General features: G+C 38.4%; 1 protein-coding gene across 1 annotated transcript in view; it reads right to left on the bottom strand.

Annotated features, from left to right (window-relative positions):
* LOC129698753 (electrogenic aspartate/glutamate antiporter SLC25A12, mitochondrial-like) overlaps window positions 1–20,891 on the bottom strand; it is a 65,698-nt gene that overhangs the window by 7,744 nt on the left and 37,063 nt on the right. The window contains exons 8-14 of the mRNA XM_055637986.1: window positions 20,779–20,872; window positions 20,447–20,531; window positions 16,292–16,376; window positions 14,675–14,833; window positions 11,084–11,136; window positions 9,778–9,858; window positions 1,532–1,672 (exon numbers count right to left, since the gene is read on the bottom strand). Coding sequence (XP_055493961.1) covers window positions 1,532–1,672; window positions 9,778–9,858; window positions 11,084–11,136; window positions 14,675–14,833; window positions 16,292–16,376; window positions 20,447–20,531; window positions 20,779–20,872 — 698 coding nt within the window. The remainder of the gene's footprint in view (window positions 1–1,531; window positions 1,673–9,777; window positions 9,859–11,083; window positions 11,137–14,674; window positions 14,834–16,291; window positions 16,377–20,446; window positions 20,532–20,778; window positions 20,873–20,891) is intronic.

Genomic DNA, 20,891 nt, shown 5'->3' with positions numbered 1-20,891 from the left:
ACACAATCTATTTTACAAACTAGATTTCAATTTTATTGCAACAATTAAAGAGACTCTTATCTCCATTGAATATTCCATGTAGAATCACATTCCAGAACATTACATTAACAGGACAAGCTTAGAATACTTTGAGGAACCAAAGGGAAGAGTGAATAAAATGATTAATTTACAGGGGAATATGACATAATTTAAATGTAGATAAATGAGGGTTTAAAGCATTTGGGATGAGGAGCAAAGAATGGGGGCATGGAAATGAATGGATAAGTGGCAAATACAGAAATAAGTGCATTCAAATAATGCAGGCAGATAAGGCCCCATGTTCAGATTAAATGAGGCTAATGTAGATTTTATAATTCTTCACTCATGAAGAGTTAATGATGAACATTGGTAAGGCTAATAGAAACATAGAAATTAGGTGCAGGAGTAGGCCATTCGGCCCTTCGAGCCTGCACCGCCATTCAATATGATCATGGCTGATCATCCAACTCAGTATCCCGTACCTGCCTTCTCTTCATACCCCCTGATCCCCTTAGCCACAAGGGCCACATCTAACTCCCTCTTAAATATAGCCAATGAACTGGCCTCAACTACCCTCGGTGGCAGAGAGTTCCAGAGATTCACCACTCTCTCTGTGAAAAAAGTTTTTCTCATCTCGGTTTTAAAGGATTTCCCCCTTATCCTTAAGCTGTGACCCCTTGTCCTGGACTTCCCCAACATCGGGAACAATCTTCCTGCATCTAGCCTGTCCAACCCCTTAAGAATTTTGTAAATTTCTATAAGATCCCCTCTCAATCTCCTAAATTCTAGAGAGTATAAATCAAGTCTATCCAGTCTTTCTTCATAAGACAGTCCTGACATCCCAGGAATCAGTCTGGTGAACCTTCTCTGCACTCCCTCTATGGCAATAATGTCCTTCCTCAGATTTGGAGACCAAAACTGTACGCAATACTCCAGGTGTGGTCTCACCAAGACCCTGTACAACTGCAGTAGAACCTCCCTGCTCCTATACTCAAATCCTTTTGCTATGAAAGCTAACATACCATTCGCTTTCTTCACTGCCTGCTGCACCTGCATGCCTACTTTCAATGACTGGTGTATCATGACACCCAGGTCTCGCTGCATCTCCCCTTTTCCTAATCGGCCACCATTTGGATAATTGTGAATATTGAATATTGTGGGCAATATTAGACATCAACACATAAAAATGAAGCCTTTGAAAATGCATATTTATTTGCTATGATTATGCCCGGGATAGGAAACTGATTCAGAAGACTCTGAATCTAGTACAGACTAGTTAGACCGAAACAGAAATCCAAAGATGGAAACAGATTTAAAATAAAAATAAATTCAATAAAATAAACTGAACAGTAGATTGGAAAAATTAATAAATCCTGAAACAACAATCCTTCTGAGCAGATTTTATGAATTCAAAAAAATATTCTACAGCAATCTTTTTCCAAAACAGAAATCAATTTAAATGTCTGATATTGACCACATACACATAGGTATGTTAACGCAAGGAACCACCCACCTTGTACAAACCCAGAAATCCAAGATCACGCATTACAGAGAGTGCACTGACTCTGGGACCAGTGGTGATCTCTCCTGCAACTTGCAATCGAATTTTCACTATTTCCAGTGGATTTGTAAAGATCACCTGAGAACCTCCAGCCTGAAAGAAATAAAAATGTTAAAACTTCCATTCCAATTATGGTTAATTCTAGTTTCACCATCGGATTTTATCTTAACATATTAATTTATCTGAGATATTTAAATTAATCCTAAAAAATATGGGGATAAAATTGTGGAGATGCCACAGCAGCAGAAAATGCCTTCCCAACAATTACATTTCCACAAAATAGAGACAATGTATAAAAGAAAGCAAATCTTCAAAAGTAACCATTTGAAGACAATCATTTTTGTCAAACCAAAACAATGAGAAGACCCAACCAAATATAAACTCCAACCAATGGAGCGTATTCCCAGAAAGTTAAGCACCATGTAACATATAAAAATCCATGATACACCAGACCAGGCAAATTTCCAAATGTGATGTGATTTTCAATGATAGAATTTATATATTATGATAAGGGGATCAAAGGATCTTAGCAAACATTGCGAAGATTTATTTTGAGATCACCAAACAGTGATTGTAATATAGGGCACAGCATAATTCATAAAATCAACAGCACCAGAGGTCTGGATCAAACCCAGGTCTCTACGCTGTGAGGCAGCAGCTCTACCAGATCACTGCTTATGCTGCCTGATCTGCTGTACATTCCCAACATTTTCTGATTTTATTTACTATGATGCAGTCCTTCATTAAACTCCTGATAAAATTTGGATTAAACAAACTCCCCGGGCTTTTTAATTGCAGTATTACTCAAGTGGTTAAGCTAAATAGCACATACAAAATGTTCATATTCAAAGATGCTGCTTATTAAATACGTTTCAATTCACAAGCTTGGTTAAAGCCCAGTTCATTTTAAATCTAAGAGTGATTCTCGTAAAGCCTTTACGTCGGCTGATTAACTTAAGAAACATTGAAGAAAATATTCCCGAATAAAGTTTAATTGCTGGCTTGTCAAGTTTGATTTCAAAGAAACTACTTCTCACTCCATTGTCCAAACAACCAAAAAAAAAATTCAAACTGAACTTTTACGTGAATGGAGTGCCAGCTTTCTCCAATGTAGATATTCAGAATTCTAACAGATGTGCTTACCCAAAAGTGTGAAAGTTTGTTTTAAGATTGGAAAATCTAAATTGAAGCGGCATGATATTTCCTGACATTTGACAGCATTATGTTTTTTGAAAAGGCAATTAAATTTGCTTCAGATCTGGTGCTCAATTTCTAAATTAAATTGGAAATTAACATTTGTGAACATACAACTGGTGCTAATTGACATTTCTACTTTGGGAAATCAAAATATGTTTCTCCTTTTAAATCACTAATGCGAGCTCTAAGGCAGCGGCATTACTAGCTCTGCAGAGGGACATGTAAACACCTCAAAGTGTAGGCTCCATTCAGATAGTAAAACAAACATAGGGATACGTAGTTTTGTAGGAACTGCAGATGCTGGTTTGAACCGAAGTTAGACACAAAATGCTGGAGTAACTCAGTGGGACAGGCAGCTATTGGACATAAAGAATGGGTGACGTTTCGGATCGAGACGGGTCTGAAGAAGGGTCTCGACCCGAAACACCACCCATTCTTTCTATCCAGAGATGTAGCCTGTCCCGCCGAGTTACTCCAGAATTTTGTGTCTGTATAGGGATACTTAGCTTTGTTAAAAGGACTTTGGGGAAGATTCTGGAGGATAGTGGAGATAACACCTTGCAGCACCAGAAACCCAGATTCAACCTGACCTTGGGTGCTCTGTATGTGGAGTTACTGCATTCACTCTTGACTGCGAGTTTTACCTGGGTACCACTTCACTCCCACATCCCAAAAACATGTTATGCTGATTTCCACTGGAATTTGTCGTCACTCCAATGTTATAGGAGAGCGGTAGAATCACGGGTGAGAGCAAAGGGGGCAGTTTATGGTGGGAATTCAAAAACAGAATTAAATTTAGGATTAGTGTAAATGGGTGGTTGATAATCGATACAAACTGTTTCAGTCCTGTATCCCTCTGACTTTATCATTCTATATGTTATCCACTGGTACTAAACAAATGAGAAAATACTGACCACTTGTGCTCATCTCTGTAAATATGGTTCCACTGAAGTTAATGGAACTAAACACTGATCTGCTGCATGTGTTTAGCGATAACAACCAATGAATATGTGTCAGCTCGTCAGAATACTGTCCACAAAAACCATGTTAGAAAGGTCCTAGAAAAAGCATAAAACTGATGCATCAGGATAACATTTGGGGGACATTAGATTAACAGAGTCTGAGAAGCTCAGAATGATTTTCTTTACAACTGGGAAATATGAATAGAAAGTCAAATAGAAATAGTCAGAATTGTGGGAGTCTTTAATACACTAATTAATGTGTTTTTCTGATAAGAAGGTCAGCAAGAGATCAGTTAAAATAATTAGCAAAAGTGGAGGGGAAAAAAAATCTGATATTCCTTCAGAGGAGGATTGATACAATGTGAAATCCCTAATCTGAAAAGAAAATAGAAACAAATTCCATAGGAATTTTCAAATACCAATTAGACTGGCACCTACAATTCACTAATCTATAAGACTCGACCAAGGACCTAAACAGAACAGTTCTCTTAAAAAAAAGAAATTGGGATGGGCACATCAGCCATTCATTCTTCACAGCTGTATGATTTATGTGGCTGAGTCCGGGGATAATTGTATTCTCCAGATATTTGGAAAATTGTATTTATTTCCGATGCAAAATGTTGAGTAATAAGTGAATTATCCAATCCCTAACCCTACAGACCCAATGGCATTCATAAAGCAGGGGAATGGGACTGGGTAAGGTTGCTTCATTTGAAAGCTATTACAGTGAGTGTTCTGTCATAAATGGCCTCTGAATTTGTCAGCTGTGACCACAGCCACTGGATGGCTCTGACAGATTGCCACGGCACCCTATCAAATCAAACATAGAAAATGCTGGAAATACTCAGCAAGTCGGAAGCCAGTGTGACAGGATGAACAGAGTTAATGTTTCAGGACAACAATCTACTATCAGCTCTGATATAAGCTTTCCGACCTGAGACATTAACTCTGTGCCTCGTGGAATATTGAACTAATGTTGCTTTAATTTTGAGGGCTGATTTTCAAAATCCCTCTTTCTTTCCATATGGATTGGGTTTCTGATGAGGTGTGAAGCTGATTGGCTCTGACAGAATCCACTGTGAACACTACAAGCAGACCGTCAGCAATTAGGTGCAGGGCCTCCCCAGGTTATGATCAACCAACTAATGGCAGCTTGCACACAATTCTTTGTGACTGGCTGGATGGACTCACCGGCTGCTGCAGGCATCTTCTGCTAGGTGGTAACAGGGCATCTCCACGTGCCTTCTCTCCCCACCCCCAACTCCCTTCCCCTGCCACAACAACCAAATCGAGCAGAGCTGTCAGTACTGAGCAGACCTTGTCCCTCATTCACTGAAGCAGCGAGGTCAGCTGGCAGCTGCTTTCCCTGCACCTGCTCGCTCTCCCGTCACAGCTGTTTCTGTGATCCTCCCACATACGTTTTGTTCATTTCTGACCTACAAACTGTTCAGGTTCCCTGTTGTAACCGGGGAGAACCTGTGTTGATTGATACCATTGTTGAAGTCTCTTAACAAACATACAATTGAGAAGTGACTTATAAGGTGCAACGTTTGACATGAAAATGCCCACTGTAGAAACCTTAGCCTTACAGGTCAAGGTTATCGGGACTCAGCACATATCATAGGAACACTGTTTACACAAAAGGACACAAAATGCTGGAATCTCAGCAGGTCAGGCAGCATCTCTAGAGAAGGGGTCCTGACCCAAAATGTCACCTATCGTGTTCTCCAGAGATGCTACCTGTCCTGCTGAGTTACTCTAGCACTTTATATCCTTTCACAGCATACATTAATAAAATAACATGAATAAAATAAACTGGGCTATGGTACTCATGATGGTGTGCACCACAGAATGAACTTAAGTAGGACTGTTCTCTCTTGGTAGAGAATAGTTGCATTTTCAGACACGTTGCAAACTTTTCCATACCGTCTCATTTTATGAACTTGTTCAGTTGTCCATCACCATTCTTCACTGAATATGATCGATCTGTAGAGCCTTTCCCCATTATTGTTGGACTAATTAACTATCTGGACACCAAGTAATTTGCTTTTAGCAATCTAGCTTCATTACATTTGTTTTTCATTTTTAAATCTCAATCTATACAATGTAGTGATGGAGGAATGAGAAATATGTTGGGCATGCCGATACAGAATATGGTCACATACAATTCTGCTGATGATGACCCAAGGAACTTCACTGATGCCGAGTTTTAACCTCCTATATCAGTCTACATATTAAGATGTCAACTAAACTCAGGAGCATGCTCACCGTGACTCTGTCCCTCGATTGTGAAATAGTATCCTGAGACTTACTACATGAGTTCACAGATGAAGGTCCACTTAGGAAACGCCTCAAAGGATTTCTACAATATATCAGAACAATATACTGTAATTTCTAGTTTTAATCTGCAAAGTTTAACAAACTAATTTTGCACTCTCTTTTACTAAAATTAACTAAATTAAGATGAAACTAAATGTCTGGGAAAACAGGAGGTTGAAGATTAACAATTACTTTCAGTATGTGTTGCTTGTCATTATGCAAAGATTTGAGAAATAATGTACATTCAGTGAGCAGGTAATGCAGAATACTAGAGAAAGAAGACTGTTACTGTATGAATAAGAATTGGATTTGCAAAATCAATATATTTCACAGAATTATATTTTAGAAATCAACAATTTTAACCAAGAAAATTGAAGAATAGCTTCATTCTAATTGTTTGACACACCCGTCTGACTGATGGAATTATATGCTGCAAATTTAAAAATCCCTCTACACTGGGGCAGACTTTCCACTCTCCAGAAGTTGGTCATTCCCAGGCCAGGACCACACATAGCACAGTCCAAGATGATGCCGTTAACTGGAAGCCAAGACTCTATCGCCATCAACGACCCTTTGCCCACCAATCCGTCATCCCTGGTGTTTCAAATGAATGTTTCTGATATTCACAAACATTCACTCTGCACATGTTAGAAATTACTATTAAAACAATAAAACAATAAAAAATGAATTTAAAGTTAAAATAGTAATGCATTGAAAAATCAAAATGTTTAATATGTTAATTACATCAAATAAATGCTTTTACTTATTTCTTCCAGCAGCCCATTTCTCCCAATGGGTTTGCTGTGCTTGTGCAAGGATATTTGTGGTGGGCTCAGTCGGCAGATTTCCCAGCCTGAAGACTGCGAAAGCTGCAGAGCTTCACGCTGCCCGTTGGACTCTGAGATCTGCATGGACAGTGCAGATCCCGAGTGGAAAGTGGCACCTGTTGGAGTTTTGCCCACCTACGGGCACATCCACTGATGGTAGAAACAAGGAACTGTAGATGCTGGTTAATACACTTTAGCACACAAAGTGCAGGAGTAACTCAGCATCTTTGAAGAACATGGGTAGGTGACGTTTCGGATGGGACTCAGAAGATCAGGCAGTACCAGCAGACTGAAGAATGGCCCCGACCCGAAAAGTCACCAATCCCTGTTCTTCAGAGATGCTGCCTGACCTGCTAAGTTACCACAGCACTTTGTGTCCTTTTATACATCCACTGACAGGTCTGTCTTGGTTTTCAGAATGTTTGTTCTTCTGGTTTCAGTTTTGTCTGGACAATCACAAAATTCTGAAATGCTGAGAGTCAAATACAACATTCATCAGGTCATTAGAATTTCAATTTTGTATATTGTTGCAAATAAACTTGAGTTTAGTGATACTTAATTGTTATAAATTGGAATAAGAAAAACAAATATTTCTAAAATGCATTTCACATCCTTAACACCACAAAGCACTTCACAATCACTTAATTAAACTAACAGTTGTAGCATGAGAAATGCAACTTTACAAATGTACTGCAAGGTCCTGTTTAATAGCAATGCAATTAAGGATCTGGTCATCTTCTTTAACTGTATTGGTTCAGTGAAAAATATTGCCCAGCACACATCTTCTGTGTTAATCATCAAGATGAGCAGGAAGAAAGTAAATTGCACAGAATGTTATACCAGGATGCAGTTGTAGTCGGAACACAGTACTGGAAAGGTGTTGGGATTGTGGCAGTGTGGTGTCATTGTCTAAGTCATTGGAAATGGGGTTTTATGTGTGCAAGTGAAAGATCTCAAGGTCTAAGAAGTTAGAAATGGATGAGGCAAAGTAGGAAGTAACTGTGAAATTTATAAATTAGGTTCAATATAAAAATTGATGACAGGAAGTAAAGAAAATAGCATACAATGAGGAAATCTAAATTTGTGATAAAAAGATAATAATCTAGATGAACGATAAAAAAAAATAAGCATGCATGGTGTAGATTGGCTATTGCATGTTAGCCAATTAGAATGCTTAGTAATTATAACTCCGTCTGATTATATGATTTATAGTGTAAGAACTTGCCTACTGATCTTCAGTAGAGGCTGAACATGAGATGCACTGCATGTGTGATGATGAACTAGACAATAAAGATGCTTGTGCTTCAAACCGTGTGAGACTAAGGTATTTACACATGGAGAGGATGATTAACGATGAAATTAGAGAACAAAGATGTTGAGAGCATAGATCTAGATACATATCTGTGTGAAATGGGGTTCCCAGGTTGTAATTACAACTTTAATGGTTGATTAAGAGAAAGGAATCAACATGTGATAATTGGAACAAACAATTCAGGCTGCACATGGAATGTAGATTAAAAAGGAAATATGTATAAAGACTAGTGGATAACAACAAGGGCGCAGTGAAGGATGTGCAATATGCCCAAGGTAAAAGAATAAGTGGCCATTTAAAACCAAAGACAGACACAAAATGCTGGAGTAACTCAGTGGGACAGGCAGTATCTCTGGAGAGAAGGAATGGGTGACATTTCAGGTTGAGACCCTTCTCAGATTAAATTGTCTGTATGAAAATAAAGAATTAACTAGGTACCAAATGGCATTCAATTTTTAAAAGAACAATGTGGCACTGGAAATGAAATAATACAAGAGAGCAAAACAGTGTATTTTAATGGAAAATTATTAAGTAGCAGCACTGAAATTTTTAGAAAAGCACAGAAGCAGGTGGCATGGTGCCGCAGCGGTAGAGTTGTTACCTTACAGCGCCAGAGACCCGGGTTCGATCCTGACTACATTGCTGTCTGTACAGAGTTTGCATGTTCTCCCCGTGACCTGTGTGGGTTTTCATCGGGTGCTCCAGTTTTCTCCGTACTCCAAAGATGTACTATTTGTAGGTTAATTGGCTTCGGTAAAAATTGTCCCTAGCATGTGTATGTGTGAGATGCAGAAGTAGGATAACATTGAACTTGTGTGAAAGGGTGATCGATAGTCAGCACGGACTCAGTGAGAGAATGCCCCGTTTCCAATCAGTATCTTTCAATGTAATCATTCATATGTTGCAACCCATTTGATCAAAATTATACACCACATTGAACCCAATACCAATGTAGTGAATAAGCTTCCAGAATGTAGGATATTTGTAGCCTTAGAGAACACAATAAGATAGATAATTTGGATTTGTAAGAGTGATGCTATATTTGTAATACTTTGTGTGTATTTAAGGAAAAATATAGTATTACAGAAAATAGATGATTTTAGCATATATAGATTTCCAAAATACAAATAATGTTGGAGGATCTTTTATGAAAATTAAATTGTGCAACATTGAAGTGTACTGGATAACACAATAATGGATATTTTTCAGAGCTGCGTGTTCAGGAATGGCTTATAAGTCTATCCTTCTATCCTTATGTGATTAACAATTTTCATTTTTTATCTTCTGCCAGTAAAGAAACCAAAATAAAAATGTTGAATAACTTAGGAGCTAATATGCCATCACAACTCTTTTGCCACCTTTTAGATAGTGGTTTATATCCAGAGGTATTTCTAAATATCCTTAGCTAGCAACAATTCAAAATACATATATCAAGTTTAAAGTTAGACAATTATATATAACAAAAACCTGCAAAACAAATGTTACTGTGCCAGCTCATCTGAAGAACTTCAAAACAATATTCCAAGATAACATTCTGAATCCACATTATAAAGATTCAAAGTAATCGTATACAATACTTACACAGCCACCAGCTAGGATTTCTGCAAGTAAAGGAATTCCGCCATCTCGTTGAGTGAACTTGTCTCTTATAAAATCGTTTACCTGTTTACGGTGAAAATGGGCAAAAGAATATTATTGACAGAAAAGTGTACTCGCATAAGAGGGGGTACTTTTAATTTGAGAATAAATTCCTATTCCGTCTCCACATTTACCGTCGTCTCGCAGCAGAACAGTCTTCAAGCATGAGGTGCTGAACCCACTCATTGGAAGATGAGAATGGTCAACACTCACATTTCCCTACCATTTATCTCCTTCCAAAAAAACAAGTTGGCAAAATAATCGAGGGGAAAAAAACTATTAATAGGTTAAGTTTTCATCAAACGAAAAGTCCATTACTTTGTGTAATTTAAATTTCAAACTATAGCAATTATACCCTTTTCAAGATGTTTATTCTGCAAATTAATAATTCAAATATTCTTCTTTCCAAAGTTAAAGTAATGCGTATCAATCAAACTATGTACTTGACACTTGGAAGCAAACAGGATTTATTAATTCAGTGGGGGACAGGCATATAGTACTACCCTTTTAATAACTACATTATAAATCAAGTGATAAGAGCCCATGTGAAACATCAAATCCCATACTTGGGATGCTAAACAGTTTATCTACAGACAGAAAACATTATAAAATCCAAGAAATTAAACTAATCAGTAAGGAAGCTAATCCCTGATTGATGATCTCAATCGATAAGACTGTTGTATAAATGCTGAACAAGCATATAGAAACAAACAGCACAAGATTCATATTTGAAGCATAGATATTTGCACTTCAAACCTCTCATGTTAATGATTCAAGGATTTTCATTGGTGTTAGTCTAGCATTGGGTTGGAAATTTTAAAAAACACTTGAACAAATGAGCACACCCCGAAGTGGATAAAAAGCGTTGTTAATAATTGACCACTCTTAGCACTTCCTTTCCATCATCTTCCAGAAAACATGGAACCAGCAGACCAGAAAGAAAAAGTTAACTTTACCACTCGCAGCCTTAGACATGACTAGCAATCTTATTCTACGGTTACCTCACTAAGAACGATATTTCGTTGAGCTACTTTCAGAAGAAGAATAAATAAAGACAATAGTTAATCTTGCTTTTGAAAAAATCAAGCATAGAATATCTATATTATTTATACACAAGTACCAGCTGTAACTGCATACCAATGGTGAAAAAAAATTACCTTCAAGGGGTAATTATAGACTTCCGAGTCATTAGGTTATGATGCAAAGAAAAACTAAATTAAACAATGAATGACATAAAATAAAAACTTACAGTAAGTTTAATGGCTTTTTCTGGTGCAACACCCACCAACTGTGGTAAAAGACCTAAGGGCAGAAAAATACATCATGATACCATTGGATAGTATTGGGAAATAAACACAAATTTGGCATTTGAATATAATCCACATGAGAATGTCGTAAAATGCTGATTACCTTTGTGGAAAAATAAACCTTTTATTATTTGATAATAGAATTCAATTAACTTGCCTTTCAGTGTTTGCAGAAGCTTAATAATCATGGTTGATAATGGAGAGATGCCTCAAACATTATTGCTGTAATACAGAAGCTATGCAAGTTCAAAATATTTTTTTTCTTCTCTCCGGTAGTTTTATACAAAATTGCTGATTCGATTTTTGGAAAAAAAGATCCAAGAACAAATATTAATTAATCAAGCTAACTATACTATGGATAAATGATTGCCGAGCCTCATCCCTGATTATCTCCCACCAGTCAATTTTTTTAATAATGAAAATCCCCAATATTGCATTGGATGAACAGTCATCCTCCTTTAGTTCAACCACTTATTCAAACAAAAGGGCACCATGGCTCTGCTGCCCAACGGTTGCAGAGACTCGTCTCCATCCAGATTTCAGATGCCGTCTGTGCGGAATTGGCACGTTCTCTTTGTGGTTTACTCCAGGTGCTCTGGTTTCCGCCTACATCACAAAGATGTGTGGGTTTGTGTGCAGGTTAATTGCCCTCTAAATTGCCCCTAATGTACAGGGAGTTGAGAAAGTAGGATAACACTGCACTAGTGTGAACTGGTGGTCAGCGTTGTCTTGGCGGGCTGAACAGATTGTTTCCATTCTTTATTTTTCAATCAATCATTTAAATGGTTTGGAAAGAGGTGAGAAGAGAGAAGGGCAAAAAAAAGTCACTAAACTATACCTTTCTGTCTCTTAATTGTCAGTTTCTTCCAGATACCCAACTTGTCAGGAAAAGTCTATGTTTAATTCCCTATCATAACTAAATAAGCCATTTACAGCTATTATGCCAAAACAAGCACAACTATTTATGGTGGCACAGTGTACAGCTAGCAGAGATACTGCCCCACATTTTCAATGACCTGGGTCAATTCTGACCTCGGGTGCTGTGTGTGTGTGGGGTTTGCATCTTCTTCCTGTGAGTACGAGGATTTCCTTGGGTGATCTGGTTTCCTCCCACGTGCCAAAGTTCTATGGTTTGTTAGATTAATTGCCCCAGTGTGTAGAAAAGTAGTAGAATCTGGGGAACAATGGGAACAGAGGGAGAATAAAATAGGTTTTGGTAGGATTAGTGTAAAAATTGGCGCTGAATGGTCAGCAGTATTGGTGGGTCAAAAGGCCTCGTAATAAGCTTGCTAGTTCCAAACTACACCCTTTTGTTAGAGAGGCTGACTAGTCGTTGGTCATTGAACACTGTGATTGGTGGGTTGTTAATTTTGGGGATTCTCTACTCCAGAGGAGTATAGAAACTCAACTGATTAGTAGAGTCAAAAGTGACACTGACAGATTCTTCAGTACTCTGGACATCTAGGTAAATGGACTTCGGGCAGGAGAGTGTTGTAGAATTTTAACCACAATCTTATTACATATTGGAGTGCACCACGGGGTTTACTTATATCCCTATTAAATTCTATATTTCTTTTCCTGGCTGCTATTCAATTAAGTCTCCAGAGGATCGCGCTTGCCTGCAGCAGTTACTGACACTCAAATACATGGAGCTCTGGCATCTGAGAATTGTACTATTTAGAATCTTTACAGATGATAATCTCGTTGGCTAAACTTGTTGAATCAAACTGCAGACTTCATCATGCAAGCTACCTAACCCTTGCCCTGACCAAGAAAGCTATTTTGTCAATTTGAATTTAAATATACATGTACTAGCGAACCTGCATTTGCACAGTACTCCAGAGAATGTCAAAATGTCTACCCGAATACGTTTCAAATCCATTGATTCCTTTTTTTTTTTTTACCCTGAGAAAATTTGTACAAAGAACTAATCATAAATGGCATTAATCTGGTTTGATAGTGTTCGAATGAAATCTGCTCAGACACAACGCACATTGCAGCCAAACTAGCTGTCCTTAAAAATAACACAAAACTTTTTTTAATTCTTTATTTTGCTACCCTGACTATGGGAAAAAGATTTTGAATTTTAATCTTATCTATGTCTCTCATAATGTTATATACTTCTATTATGTCACACATCAGCCTTTATCACCCCAGGAGAAACAAACCAGCCTATTGAATCGCTCCCCATAAGTAAAGTCCTCCAATCCAGGCAACACCCTGGCAAACCTCTCCTGCTCTCTGTCCAGCTCAATCATATCCTTCATAACAGGGCGGCGATCACAACAGAACACAATACCCCAAGTGAAGCCTAACCAGTGTTTTCTTCTTTTCATGTTTCATGTCTACAGTGAATCTCAACTGCATTTGAATATAAAACGGCTGTGATTTTTGCTGGTACTCTGCCAATGCAGTCAAGCAAATCTGTTGCTGTCAGTGAAATGTTCTCAGTAATAGCTGTACATCCTCAAAATTGCCATTGCTACACGGACTGAAATGATCCATCAGAAGGTGGCAGTATTTCCTTCATTTTAGCTGGTATTTGTAAAAGGTTTTCCAAACAAAATATTCTGCATGCAACCGAAGAAATTCTTCCCACTGTCATTTTGCCGATTTGTTTTTCTTTATATGGAACAATTCTGATAAAATAAAATGCGGGGCAATTCTGATTACAATATCATGGTTACCTTAGTGATGGCACAGTTTTTTTTAATTTTATCCTCATCAGCTCAAACTAGTTATTTTCATAGCCTGATTCCCCCCAAAAACATAAGATACCTGTATTAAAATAGGATAGAACATAACGCATATGATTCAAGTTTCAGAAATCTACTTTATTCAAGAACAATTTGAAAAGAAAACTGAAAAAACTATTTTATGTGGTAAAAATGAACAAATATTAAACTCAAAGCCACAGAACTGTTACATTAAAAAAACATTTTACTTCATAAGATATCTTCCGCATAGTGATAATCATAGCGTAACATAGCACAGAAAAATGCCCTTTAGACCACCAAATCCATGCTGATCATAATTCTCCCTACATTTTCCTCAATTTACATTTCCCCTTCCCCATTGTCCAACTGTACTACTACACTTGGAATAATTTACGTGGACAACTAACCTACCAACCAGCATGTTTTTGAGATGTGGAAGTAAACAAGAGCACCCAGAGAAATCCCACTCAGTAAACACGAGAAATGGGCAAACTCCACATGGATAGCATTGAAGGTTAGAATGAACACAGGTCACTGGAGCTGTGAGGCAACACCTCGCCCTGTTGCACTACTGTGTTGCCTACCTGCAGAATACCCCAAGGTCTTGAATCTACAATCTCACCCATTACAGGATAAGAGCCAACCTTGATGCATGAAGGTTCAGGCACAGAGCTCAAAGCATCTAGCAATACTAGTACAAGGAGGTGTAGGCGTAGGAAGTTTGGGTCAAATACCTTTCCATTATGGCAGAGTAGTAGTAAAGCACCATACTCCCTTAATAAATCACATAGTTGTATAACTATACTGTAGACCTACCTCTATAAAGGCCAAAAACACCTTCGTAACGTATAACTTTCTGGAAACAGTCAAAGCTATTTTTGTACATCAACTCCCCAATGAAGGATCCTGTGGAGCGTTGGTTCTGCATTCGTGTCTTCACTAAATCAATAGGATAAACTGCAGTTGCTCCCACCGCTGCATTAAAAAAATGAATATTTAATTAAGAATAGTAGCAATTGTCAATATTTAAATATTATCCCCACTTACAATACCCATGTTTACGACAAGCAAATGTCTACATAATTTTCCATCACCTCAGAAACCAGGTACAAAGTCACGATTCAGATGTTATTAGCAAGCCCAGCATTCATCACCTATCACCAACTTCCCTTGAAATGAGAAGCTTGATAAGCTATTTCAGAGGGCACTTAAGAGTCAACCAGATTGGTGGAACTGAAGGCACACGAAAATCAGTCCAGGCGAGGACAGCAGATTTCCTTCTTGAAAGGGCATTGGCGAACCAAAGGAGATTTTATAGCGATCAAGTAGTTTTGCCTTAATCTCTATATTACTCACTGAATTTCTATTCAACTTGCCATTTGAATTGAACATTCTAGATTATTGGCAAAAAGCTAGCTTCCTGTAGAACTCAGGCCTGTAATGGACGATCCCACTTGTCGGGTTAAGACCCTTTGTCTGAACTCAAAGTTTAACTGTTACTCCTACATTGGTTAAACCACCAGACCAACACATTCATATGCAGGGGCAAAAACCAGCTTCAAATCTGGTCATCATAAAAATGTACTCTGGGTGGTAAATGGCCAATTTTAAGATCCCACTTGGCTAAACTGCCATGAGAATTAAAGCAACCATGCAGAGCACCAACTGTTTACCGCGAGCAACCAGTATTCTGCACGTGGAAATTACACATGCAGCAGATCAGATGCGAAGGGAAAGTTGATTTATAATCCCCAAACTCCACTTAAATCAATGGTGTCTGAAGAAACTAACATCACCCATTCTTGTTTTCCAGATATACTGCCTGACCTGCTGAGTTACTCCAGCACAATATTCTACACAAGATTCTAGGGTCTGCAGTTCCTTGTGTCTCCACAAAAAAGGTCTTAAATTTCATCTTCACTAACAATTTGATAAACCTCTGTGACGCTCTCTCCAGAATCAAATTTCACCAAACAGTACCATCAAAGAAGCTGGTTTGTAAAAAAAATATGAGTGGTATTTTTAAAAGATTCGCTCAATGCAATGTGGTTGGTAACATTCAAAGTTAGAAGTGGAAAAACCAAAGAAGAATATTACTGCTCTTTAAAAAAGGACTTAGTTTGTAATGTAGATATTTAAAATTAGTACACAAATCGGGATTTTAGCTTAATCTGGGGATTTTGTTTAAAATTCATCTTGAAACACAAGATAATTTTCCCATTAAACATAATTAATATGATTTGTTTCTTGATCCGGAAACCTTGTGCAATTATTAAGCTTTTGCCCTCAGGACAGTCTGGAGCCAGGAGTAGCATTACAATCCTATATCAGTCCACTAATCATATGAAAGGAACTTCAGAGAGCCTTCCAGATCTGCTACTTTATGTCAATGGCTTGCACCTTCGTTGTTTTGGACTGAGATATATCACTCACCTCCAGCAATTGAGCCCAAAGTGAATCTATAAACAGATTCTGCAGCCTGGAGCCAGATAGGCCTGCTGGTACCACTGAAAGATTGCTGGGGGAACAGAAAAGACACAAGAGAGGAATGTGGAAATGCTAAATGTTTTCCAGAATGCATCTATGCAAATATTGTTGAGAGTTACCCGAGTTGTTATAATAGAAAACCAGGTAACTTCAAATTTGACTATCTTAAAATTTACATCAAAACTGAAATTCGTTAGTAGAATAGGTTACTAAAATAGCAATGATTTTTAACTAATTATGTTTATTTGGTTTAAAGCATGTTAAGAACAAATTCCATTAAGTCAAATTTTTTAAAAAACTTTCAATACTAATGTAACTACATTTCACAATTAGTGTATTAACACAGGAAACCCTTGTCCCAGCCAAGTTTTTTTGTTGGCTACTGATGATATAGCCTATGAATTAGGAAACTCATTGTGGAAGCTGGAAGAGAGATGGGGGCAGGACAAAGCCTAGCAAGTAAAAGGTGTATACAGTTGAGGGGAGGTTTGATTGGTAAATGGCTGGACAGAGCCCAGAGAAGAAAAGACAAAAAGTGTGACATAAAGAGATGATAGAAGAGGTGCGAAAGATGACCCAGAGGAACGAATATAGGTGGAAAGTGATTGGACGGGGAGGGGGAGAAATGGGTGTGCATCCAGTTGGGGTACAGGGAAGAGAGGGGAAAAGGACAGGGGAAGCAAAATTGGAGAATTTTGGATAGTTAACTTGCAAACATACCAGCATGGGAGTGGGAAGTTAAAATTGTTAATAGTCGGGAGATCGATCAGGCCTTTGTGGACCGAACGGAACGCAAGTGTTTGGCGAAATGGTCGCCTGATCTATGCTTGGTCTAGCCAATGTAAAGGAAGTCACATCGGAATCATTGAATGCATTAGATGAAGAGGACATGAACACGTCTCATCTGGAAGAGCTGCTGTGATCCCTGCATAGATGTGAGGAAGGAGGTAGAGGGACAGATGTCACATGGCCTGAGCTAGCTGGGGAAAGTATCTGTGGAGGGAGAGGTTTGTGTGAGAAGAGATGAGTGAACAAAGATGCAGATGGAGCATCCCTATTGAAAGCAGAAACTTAAAAGGGTCAGCAACCGGGAGATCCAGCAGGTTTTGGCAGATAGAGCATTCCTGCACTGACCTTTCTATTCTGGGCCTCCACCATTGCCAGAGTGAGGCCCCATTCAAACAGCACCTTATGTTCCATTTGGGAAGCTTTCAACCCCATGGTATCAAGTGAATTTTCAAATTTTAGGTAGCTAACAAACTACCCCCTTTTCCCCACATCTCTTTCCTGTGCCCCACCTTGATACAAACTATTTATCCCTTTCTCCTTCCCTCTATATTCCTTCCTCTGGCTTCCCATTTTACTTCACTCCTTTATCACTGGCCAGGCTTTGTTCTGCCCTCACCTCACTTCCAGCCATTCTGAAAAAAAGGGACTCAACACAAAATGTCACCTATACATGTTCTCCAGAGATGCTGCCTGACCCACTGGGTTACTCGAGCTGTGTGCCCTTTTTTGTAAACCAGCATCGGCAGATCCTGGTGTCTTCAGTTTATGGTGCATTGAATTGGAGTCTGGCTGTTCATATTGGAAGTGTCAGATTTCGAACTTCAAGCATATGTAAGTGTCAGCAGCTGTGCCGAAGCATGTGCAGATTTCAATGATGGAAATAACCAGTCACCGTAAGGCAAATCTGCATGTGGAAGCTCATCTTGGATGCAATGTTATTTTTGAAAAGTGAAGTTCAGCATAAGACAGTTACCATGGAGAGGATGAAGTTTAGGGAACAAAGTTTCTGATGCAGAATGAAGACAATGCTACTTGCCTTTCCAAAATCTAGCAAGAGTCAAGTTAAGAATATTTAATTAGCACATGCCAAATTGGAAAGGAACAATGAAATTCTTACCTGTGGCAACATTACAGGTACATTAATGCAACACAACAAATCAACAATTAAATTATCCGAAGTATGTAACGCATGCTATAATAAGTCCATAGTAGTTCTGTGTTGAGGTGGGTAGTGATTAGGGTTTTGCAGTATGATTCAAGAGCCTGATGGTTGAAGGGAAGAAACTGTTCTTGAACCTGGAGGTTCTCAGGCTCCTGAACCTTTGTCTCAATGGGGGCAGCAAGATGTGATTGGTGTAAGCCTTAATGAGGCAGCACTTCCTGTTAGTCCCTTTGATGGTGAGGTCAATACCCATGATAAACCAGGCAACATCCACCACTTTCTGCAGTCTTCTTTGTTCTTGGGTATTCAAGTTACTTAACTAGCCCGTGATTCAATCAGTCAGTATACTCTCTACCACAGACCTGCAGAAGTTCATCTATGCCTCTACTTCCTCAAAAGTTTGAAGATGCCAATTCTCCCCAAACCTCTGAGGAGGTAAATGCAAATTTTGAGCTTTCTTCGTGATTTCATCAATGTGTTGGGTCCAGGACAGATCTTCAGAGATGTGAAGGAAACTGAAGGTAATGTCTGCTCTTTTAGTACTGAACAGCAGGCAATCAATTGGAAAACAAAAATCAGGAATAGTGACTTGATCAAGAAAAATAAGTGCGAGGTAGAACTGGGTGTTCTTATAGATGTGGAAAGTTATGCATTTTCAGATGTTGTCAGCAAGGATAGAAAGGAGCCAAAACGATACTAACGGTACCTGTATGGTTTGGGAATAGAATCCATGACAGGCGCTTCCCTGGTTGCAGTTGAATAGACAACAATACATTCAATTGGGAACGGACTTAACTTATTGACAAAAGGAAGGTTGTGGAAGAGTATAATGTGCACTATATGGGTTTTCTAAATGTATAGAACTTTATGTTTGGTTATTATATTATCTATTGAGTACTGTGTTAAGAAACATGCTGCTGCTGCCAGTAAACATTTCATGGTTGTTTCATTACATATGAATGCACGTTAAGTTACAATATGGTGAACGCAACAATGAAGTTCTCAATTTGCAACAAATCTGACTGGAGAACGATTAATTTGGCACACGTCAGTGAAACATCCCACACATCTTACTCAAACATAACTGCAGGTGATTATTGCAGATGCTCTACGACCCCTATGCCTACTAGCTGATGTGGATTAGGTTATGATTAATATACCATGACATCTGGGTTTCAGCTGATAACTGGAACTAACAACCTCATTTAAAGATTGTTATGGCTATTTTACAAACACACTCAAGAGTCTGCGTTCTTTTCTAATCTTTATCCAGTCGCCAGAAGCTGTACACCAATAACGTTAAATTCCTGACAAGTACACAAACAAGACGCCAATCAGCAATGTGTTCTACTGAACCATCCATTGACAACTTGCAGTTCTGTGCCATAACTGAAGGAAAACATCCTAGGTGCCAAGGACAACATAAACACTTTCCCCACTCACGCCAGGATTTGTTCTCCCTTGTTTTGCTTTCTACTCTCTTGACTATATTCTCCTCTCCAGGTTTTGCCTGTACTTTGTTTGCCAGCAGCCTTGTGCTTTCCCCAACTCCTATTCCTCTCGCTTACCCAACAAAACATATGCTCAAGTCTCTCCATTGATCCAGCTCCATTTCTTCCACTCCTTTCTCGCATCCAAATAACCACCAACTACAACTAACTTTTCATCCCACCTTCTCGTTATTTTTGCTTCCCCTCTGTACACTCTGCCCTTTTCTCACTTCCAAAAATGCTTTGTGTAAATTCTTTATGTCAGATTATTCTATTACTTTTTCCTAATAAATCCTTGCATGGATTTTAAATTAGTTGTGGCACATGTCGTTATTTATACCTTTAAACAAATTTCCAAGATAAATTTACCTAGGATTTCAAAATATTTAAATACAGCAGCTTATTTGGACAATAGACAATAGGTGCAGGAGTAGGCCATTCGGCCCTTCGAGCCAGCACCGCCATTCACTATAATCATCTACAGTTCCTGCCTTCTCTCCATATCCCCCGACTCCGCTATCTTTATCTAACTAAGAGTAGTTTAGGTACATATTATTCCAAGATTGTATAAAAACAATACAAGCAACATAGATTCCAGTTCTTTTAATATTTCTCATCACTATTGCTCAAGACTTGCATTCAACACAATATGCCACCTACCTGCCTCTGGATTTCAGCCAGGTTATAGGGCAGGGCTCCTTCCTCCAATGGTGCTATTCGTTCAATGTCCGCCAGAGACACTCGTCTGAAGACAAAAAACCCAGGTATTAAAAGTATAACACTCCATTAAGCTCAATATGTCTTCCCTTTGCTCTTAGTTATAACACAAAACAAATTTTAATCAAAGATAACATTTCTTGCTATTGAGAATCAAAATGTTAACAATCGTTGATTTTTAAATAAAATTATTTTGCTATCATCAACATTGTGACTACATTCAAATCAAACCTTTAAATGTATTAAATAATGTATCAATTTTAAAAATGCATTACCCAGTTGGACTGTACAGAGCCACAAGCTGGAATAGGATATCAACTTCCAGGGGTGTTATCTGTCCGAATTTATTGGCAGCATGAGAAAACTCCTCTACATTTCAAAAGAAAAA

Source organism: Leucoraja erinacea, chromosome 7, assembly GCF_028641065.1.
Source record: "Leucoraja erinacea ecotype New England chromosome 7, Leri_hhj_1, whole genome shotgun sequence".
In the NCBI taxonomy this organism is placed as follows: domain Eukaryota; kingdom Metazoa; phylum Chordata; class Chondrichthyes; order Rajiformes; family Rajidae; genus Leucoraja; species Leucoraja erinaceus.
This window is presented reverse-complemented; position numbering and strand designations above follow the sequence as displayed.